This window comes from Leptosomus discolor, chromosome 5, assembly GCF_034619465.1.
Source record: "Leptosomus discolor isolate bLepDis1 chromosome 5, bLepDis1.hap2, whole genome shotgun sequence".
Lineage (NCBI taxonomy): Eukaryota > Metazoa > Chordata > Aves > Leptosomiformes > Leptosomidae > Leptosomus > Leptosomus discolor.
In genome coordinates, this window is record NC_141395.1 from 1,013,946 (window position 1) to 1,020,942 (window position 6,997).

The window sequence follows — 6,997 nt, forward strand, 5'->3', positions numbered from 1 at the left end:
CATCCCACGGGTCAAGCCACAGCCCACCGCAGAGGAGGCCGAGCATTCCCTTCCCTCCACAGCATCTCCAGACTGGATGAACCTGCGAAAATTATGATTTTTTTTTTTTTTAGAAGCACAAGTGCCCTTCGTTATGCTCAACCCACCCCCTTTGCATCCCCCCCCCCCCCCCCCCCCCCCCCCCCGCGACCCTTCCTCCGGACCCAAACTGTGATGATGCAAAACTGGCGGGGCTGCACGCGGGGTCAATAAAATAAATAAATGAAATAATAATTAAAAAACCTCTTAAAGGTGGCGTGAGGAGGGAAAGGGGCGCGTTTCGCGGGGCTTGCGGGGGGCGGAGGCGACGACGAGAAGGCGGGGTTGCGGCGCTTGGCTCAGCGTTCCCAAAAGAAGGGGTTTTCTCCCCAAAAAGAGCATGGGGGGGGGGGAAGCGGGAAAGCTCGCGGGGCCCTCGGGGGCGCGGACCCGCGCCCCCGAGGGCCCCGGGAGCTTCCCCGCCGCCCCCGGGAGCTCCCCGTCGGGGCGCGCGCTATTTTTGGCGCGCCGGGCGGTTGCGTCAATGCTGACGCTTGAACGGTGGGTGGGTGTGTATTGGGGGGGGGGGAAGACACCGCCCTCTATGCAAATTAGGCCACGCCCCACTCGCGCTTAAAGCGGCGCGCGTGGATGGGGCGGGAAGGGATAACGGGGGGTGTGGGGGGGGGTGGTGTCGCCCACCTGAGGGCGTGTCCCGCCGGTGTGATGTCACCGTCGGAAATTTACCAAAGGGAGAGGCCGGGCTAAAAAAGGGGCGGGGGAGGGTAAAAGCCGTCCCCCCTCCCTTCGTCGGGGCTGATTGGCCGGGGGAGGCGGTGACGCGCGGTGACGCGCGGGGGCTCGAGGCGCACGTTGGCTGTGGCAGAGGGTTGCCCACATAAACAAAGGCACATTGCGGCGACGGGGACACTCCGGCCGCCGCGATCGCTCCCGCTTCTCGCCGCCGCCGCCGCCGCAGCCCCGACGTGTCCCGCCGCGACGTGACCGCCCCCCGTCTCCCTCCGCGCCGCCGGTGTCCCGGCGGTGTCCCGCCGTCCCGACACTCGGATGCATGCACAGGGCTCCGGTGAGTCCCGCCGCGCCCCCCCACACACCCCCCTCCCCCCCACACCGGGTTTGGAAAGGGGGCGGGTGGGTGCGTGGGGAGGAGGGTGCGTGGTGAGGGTGGGGGGGGGGGTAACGGCAGCGGCTCCGCTCTCCCGTCCTGCCGTTGTCGCGGCGCTTCTGCACCTCGAGGGTGATGGAGCGGGGCGGGACGGCGGCCGGAGTGTCACCCGTGGGGCAGTCGCCGCCGGGACGCGGGTTCTGCCCGGGCTGAGGTCCCCCGGGCGGGCTGTCACCGCATCCCGAGACCCCCGAGGCAGGGGCCAGCCCCGCGGCTCAGCCCCCGTCGGAGACGCGGCTCTTTTTTACCTCCTTTTTTTTTTTTTTTTTTTTTCCTTCTCTTTTTACCGGTGGCGACGGAAAAACCGAACCGGCCGAAAACCGGCGGGTTGTCCCCCCGCGGAAAGTTGTGGGTTGGGGTCTTTGGGTGGTTTTTTTTTTTTCCCCCTCCTCCCGATTAAAACCCCCCAGGCAAACCGCAGCCCCGCTCGTGGGGGGCTCCTCCCCGGTCCCCGGTGCCGGGGCAGCCTGAAGAGCCGCTGCGGGGCGGGTGTGTTTCAGCCGGCGCGCCGGGCAGGCTGGGGTCCGCCTCGCTCCTCTGAGACCGCGGAAAGTCCGCTCCCCGCCGACCGCCGACGCTGTCCGCCTCCAGCTCCGCCGACGAGGACGCCTCCCGCTCGGCTGAAGGTTGGTGCCCTCCGTTCCCCGCCGCAGCTCCGCAGCCCCAGCGGGGCCGGGAGGGCTCCGAGCTCCGCCGGGGCTCGTCGCCGGTGCGGGGCGGGCGGAGGGAGTGCGGTGGTGCGGGGCTGAGTCGATCTGACCCTGTTTCGTTTCCAGCCATGCCCTGTGTTCAGGCTCAGTATGGGTCCCTCGCCTCAAGGAGCCAGCCCGGCCTCCCAGAGCTACAGTTACCACTCTTCGGGAGAATACAGCTCCGATTTCTTAACTCCGGAGTTTGTCAAGTTTAGCATGGACCTCACCAACACTGAAATCACTGCCACCACTTCTCTCCCCAGCTTCAGTACCTTTATGGACAACTACAACACAAGCTACGACGTGAAGCCACCTTGCTTGTACCAAATGCCCCTCTCCGGACAGCAGTCCTCCATTAAGGTGGAAGACATTCAGATGCACGGCTACCAGCAGCACAGCCACCTCCCCCCCCAGTCCGAGGAGATGATGTCCCACTCGGGCTCCGTCTACTACAAGCCCTCGTCGCCCCCGACCCCCTCCACACCCGGCTTCCAGGTGCAGCACGGCCCCGTATGGGATGACCCCGGCTCCCTGCACAACTTCCACCCCAACTACGTGGCCACCACGCACATGATCGAGCAGCGCAAAACGCCCGTCTCCCGCCTCTCCCTCTTCTCCTTCAAGCAGTCGCCCCCCGGCACCCCCGTCTCCAGCTGCCAGATGCGCTTCGACGGGCCCCTCCACGTCCCCATGAACCCCGAGCCGGCCGGGGCCCACCACGCCGTGGATGGCCAGGCCTTCGCTGTCCCCAACCCCATCCGCAAGCAGCCCTCCATGGCCTTCCCCGGGCTGCAGCTGGGCCACGCTCCGCAGCTGCTCGACAGCCAGGTGCCCTCGCCCCCGTCGCGGGGGTCCCCCTCCAACGAGGGGCTCTGCGCCGTCTGCGGGGACAACGCCGCCTGCCAGCACTATGGCGTCCGCACCTGCGAGGGCTGCAAGGGCTTCTTCAAGGTGAGCGGGCAGGGTGGGGGGCAGCGGGCAGGGCAGCAGGCAGGGCAGTGGGCAGCAGGCAGGGTAGCAGGCAGGACAGTGGGTGGTGGGCAGCACGTAGCTGGCAGGGTGGTGGGCAGCACATAGCTGGCAGAGTGGGGGGCAGCAGGCAGGGTAGCAGGCAGGGCGGTGGGTGGTGGGCAGCAGGTAGCTGGCAGGGCGGTGGGCAGCAGGCAGGGCAGCAGGCAGGGCAGTGATCAGCAGGTTGGGCAGCGGGCAGGACAGTGGGCAGGGCGGTGGGCAGCGAGCGGGGGGCTGCAGGCAGGGCAGCGGGCAGGGTGGTGGGCAGTGGGCGAGGGGCTGCAGACAGGGCAGTGGGCAGCAGGCAGGGCGGGGGGCAGCAGGCAGGGCGGGGGGCAGCAGGCAGGGCGGAGGGGCAGCAGGCAGGGCAGCGGCAGGGCGGGGGGCTACAGGCAGGGCGGCGGGGGAGGGCAGCCGCCGGGGCGAGGAGCCGCTTTCCCCTTCAGATGGAAATTGGTTAGGACAGAGAACTGTGTCTGAGCTAACCAAGTGGAACAGAATTCCCTGTGGTAAAATTAAGTGATCTCTTTATTTCACCATCCTGATTGAATAATCTTATCATTTTAAATAGAGAAGGTCTCCAAGGAATGTAAATAATATGAATGCCCACGGATTTGTATTTACCGAGCGTCTCCTTCCCTCCTCTCGGCATATAAAACACAGCTAGGAGCTGCGAGGTTAGCTCGGATGTTAACGCTATCAATTTTCTCCTGTTAAATGCCCTGGAAAAGGGGAAAAAAAAAAAGAAAAAAAAAAAAAAGAGTCGGGGAGGCGGCAGCGGCGGCGGCCGGGGAGCGGGGCCCGCACCCCTCGGTCCCCGCCGCTGACGCCGCCGCCCCGGTGGCGGTGCCGGTCCCGCAGCGCACGGTGCAGAAGAACGCCAAGTACGTGTGCCTGGCCAACAAGAACTGCCCCGTGGACAAGCGCCGCCGCAACCGGTGCCAGTACTGCCGCTTCCAGAAGTGCCTGGCCGTCGGCATGGTCAAGGAGGGTGAGTCCGACGGTGGGGGGGTGGGTCGGGACGAGCCGAGCCGCGCCGAGCCGCGCCTGACCCCGCTCTCCCCCGCAGTGGTGCGCACAGACAGCCTCAAAGGCCGGCGGGGTCGTTTGCCGTCCAAACCGAAGAGCCCCCAGGAGCCCTCTCCCCCCTCTCCCCCGGTGAGTCTGATCAGTGCGCTGGTGAGAGCCCATGTCGACTCCAACCCGGCTATGACCAGCCTGGACTATTCCAGGGTAAGACGGACCGAGATCGCGGTAGGACCCGGCCCCCCCGCCCGCCCGGGGATGGAGGGGGGGGGCAGCCGGTCCCGCTGCGCCCAGCCCCGGGGGGGTGGGGGGTGCCGCGGCCGCGAGCCCTGCCCGCCCCCGGTAGCCCCTCCGGGCTGGGGGGGGGGGGGGGGGGGGGGGGGGGGGAGCTTGGGGGGGTTTTGGGGGGTGGGGGCGGTGTGAAGGCCAAAAGCCGCGGCGGGCTGGCAGCGGGGGAGGCTCTGCCCCGACGGCTCTGCCCCGGGATGGAGCCGCGGAGCAACCGCGCAGGGAGCGGGGCGAGGCGGGAGCGCCTGTTCCTATCGGGATGAATCGCCCCGGGACGGCTCCTTCCCGCGCCGGTCGGAGGGAGGTTTGGCTGTTAGGAACAACCCGGCCCCCCGCGGCTGGAAGCGGGGTGAGCGATATTTCAGGGGTGACAGACCCGGGAGAGCCTCCTCGAGCGCTTTTCCGGGCGGATTTCCAGTTCCAGGCTAACCCCGACTACCAGCTGAGCGGGGACGACACCCAGCACATCCAGCAGTTCTACGACCTCCTGACCGGCTCCATGGAGATCATCCGAGGGTGGGCAGAAAAAATCCCCGGCTTCACCGACCTCCCGAAAACGGACCAGGACCTGCTCTTCGAGTCCGCCTTCCTGGAGCTCTTCGTGCTGCGCCTGGCGTACAGGTGAGCGCAGGACCCGCGGGGAGCCCACGGCGTTCGGGGGCCGCTGAGCCGCGCTTTATTAACTCCTCGGTAATTAGGTGCCTCTTAAATCCCTCATTTATTGCTCCTCAAGTAATTAGTTGTTTAGCTTTTCTCCCCATCTTCTCTCTCTCTTTTTTTTTTTTTTTTTAAAATCTTTCTCTCCTTTCTCTTTCACACTCTTTCCTCCTTCTTTCCTTCTTTCCTTCTTTCCTTCTTTCCTTCTTTCCTTCTTTCCTTCTTTCCTTCTTTCCTTCTTTCCTTCTTTCCTTCTTTCCTTCTTTCCTTCTTTCCTTCTTTCCTTCTTTCCTTCTTTCCTTCTTTCCTTCTTTCCTTCTTTCCTTCTTTCCTTCTTTCCTTCTTTCCTTCTTTCCTTCTTTCCTTCTTTCCTTCTTTCCTTCTTTCCTTCTTTCCTTCTTTCCTTCTTTCCTTCTTTCCTTCTTTCCTTCTTTCCTTCTTTCCTTCTTTCCTTCTTTCCTTCTTTCCTTCTTTCCTTCTTTCCTTCTTTCCCCCCCTTTCTCCATCTTTTTCAATCTTTTATCTCTTTTTCTCCTTGTCTTTCTTTTCTTTCCTTCACCCCTCTCCCCCTTCCCCCCCTCCCCCCCCTTCCCCCCTCTTTTTCAATTTTTTATCTCTCTCTTTTTTCTCCTTCTCTTTCTTTTCTTTCCTTTTTCTCTTCCTGTCTCATTTTTTCTTCCTTCCTCATTCATCCATCTGTTTGTTTTTGGGGTTGTTGCGTTCCTTCCAGGTCAAACCCCGTGGAGGGCAAGCTTATCTTCTGCAACGGGGTGGTCCTGCACCGGTTGCAGTGCGTCCGCGGCTTTGGGGAGTGGATCGATTCCATTGTTGAGTTTTCCTCCAACTTGCAAAACATGAACATCGATATCTCTGCCTTCTCTTGCATCGCTGCCCTGGCTATGGTCACAGGTCAGTGTCCCCTTTCCCACGGCTCCCATCCCTTCCACCCACCCTCCTCTCTCTGCCAGACCTGTAACCTCCCGCACCCTTCTCCTTCACAGAGAGGCACGGGCTTAAAGAACCCAAGAGGGTGGAAGAACTCCAGAACAAGATTGTAAATTGTCTCAAAGACCATGTGACTTTTAATAACGGGGGGCTGAATCGCCCCAACTATTTGTCCAAACTCTTGGGGAAGCTCCCCGAACTCCGCACGCTTTGCACGCAGGGGCTGCAGCGCATTTTCTACCTGAAACTGGAAGATTTGGTGCCACCGCCAGCAATAATCGACAAACTTTTCCTGGACACTTTACCTTTTTAAGACTCATCCCGCGCCCTTCTGCTGAACTGAAGAGAAACTTCACCTGTCTGAGGGTGGGCCCCAGGCAGCACCCCCGGGTGCCGGCTCCCACCCGAACGGTGTTGGTAACTCCTGCGGGCAGAACGTGACTGGGCGTTTTGGCTCTGGGGCATCATGGATGCAGATCATGGACTACACAAATACCATGGTATAAACTTTTTATTATCAGCTTATAAATGAATTTATTATTAAGGACTTCTGGTTAAAAAGGTGAACCTCCCTGGCAACGCCGGGCGCGCAGCTAAGACTCACGGTGACAAACAGAGCGTTAAGGTGACCCACAAGTCTCACCCTCCTAAAGACTAAAGTTTTCGGCTGTAAAAGAAAGCTGTAATATATACAAAACCTAGATGTTGCGTGGGTGGCATGTCATTAAAGAAGGCGAAGGCTTGTAAATTTATCAGATGCAGTTTGGCTTTTAAAAAATTATTCTGTGCCTATTTCTGAAGAAATGTGGAAAACAATTCTAAAAAAAAATTAATTTAAAAAGAAAAGCTAAACGTGTTTGCAAAAAAAAAAAAAAAAAAGAAGAAAAAAAAAAAGGGAGAATAAAGAGAAAGAAAAATAAATCTCCCTGTACCAGGAAAGCATGACGATTCTAGGGTGACGATGTTATAGGCACTTGCTATTTCAGTAATGTCTATATTCTATAAATAGTATTTCAGACACTATGTAGTCTGTTAGCTTTTATAAAGACTGGTAGTTATCTAAGCTTCGAACATTTTCTCAATTGTAAAATAGGTGGGCACAAGTATTACAGAACCCGAAATCCTCCCCAAAGGGACACATAGTGTTTGTAAACACCGTCCGACATTCCTTGTT

General features: G+C 60.0%; 1 protein-coding gene across 6 annotated transcripts; it reads left to right on the forward strand.

Moving 5' to 3' along the window:
• Window positions 1-1,982: 1,982 nt before the first annotated feature.
• On the forward strand, window positions 1,983-6,136 carry NR4A2 (nuclear receptor subfamily 4 group A member 2). Of its 6 annotated transcripts, none has more exons than XM_086465100.1 (6): window positions 1,983-2,847; window positions 3,769-3,898; window positions 3,977-4,161; window positions 4,664-4,842; window positions 5,609-5,787; window positions 5,880-6,136. In XM_086465100.1, the coding sequence occupies exons 1-6, from the start codon at window positions 2,005-2,007 to the stop codon at window positions 6,134-6,136; spliced, it is 1,773 nt and encodes a 590-aa protein (XP_086321226.1). In that variant the 5' UTR covers window positions 1,983-2,004. The 6 variants fall into 6 exon arrangements, with proteins under 6 accessions (XP_086321226.1, XP_086321224.1, XP_086321225.1 ...); XM_086465098.1 differs by having other exon boundaries at window positions 3,977-4,140; window positions 4,640-4,842; window positions 5,579-5,787; XM_086465099.1 differs by having other exon boundaries at window positions 3,977-4,140; window positions 4,640-4,842.
• The last annotated feature ends 861 nt before the right edge of the window (window positions 6,137-6,997 follow it).

What these genes read in the sequence shown, in the direction of transcription:
- NR4A2 (XM_086465098.1), top strand. Translation starts at nt 2,005, where the DNA reads ATGGGTCCCTCGCCTCAAGGAGCCAGCCCGGCCTCCCAGAGCTACAGT. An exon ending in GCTGCAAGGGCTTCTTCAAG is followed by an intron (nt 2,848 to 3,768) that starts GTGAGCGGGCAG and finishes CCGGTCCCGCAG; the next exon opens with CGCACGGTGCAGAAGAACGC. An exon ending in CGTCGGCATGGTCAAGGAGG is followed by an intron (nt 3,899 to 3,976) that starts GTGAGTCCGACG and finishes TCTCCCCCGCAG; the next exon opens with TGGTGCGCACAGACAGCCTC.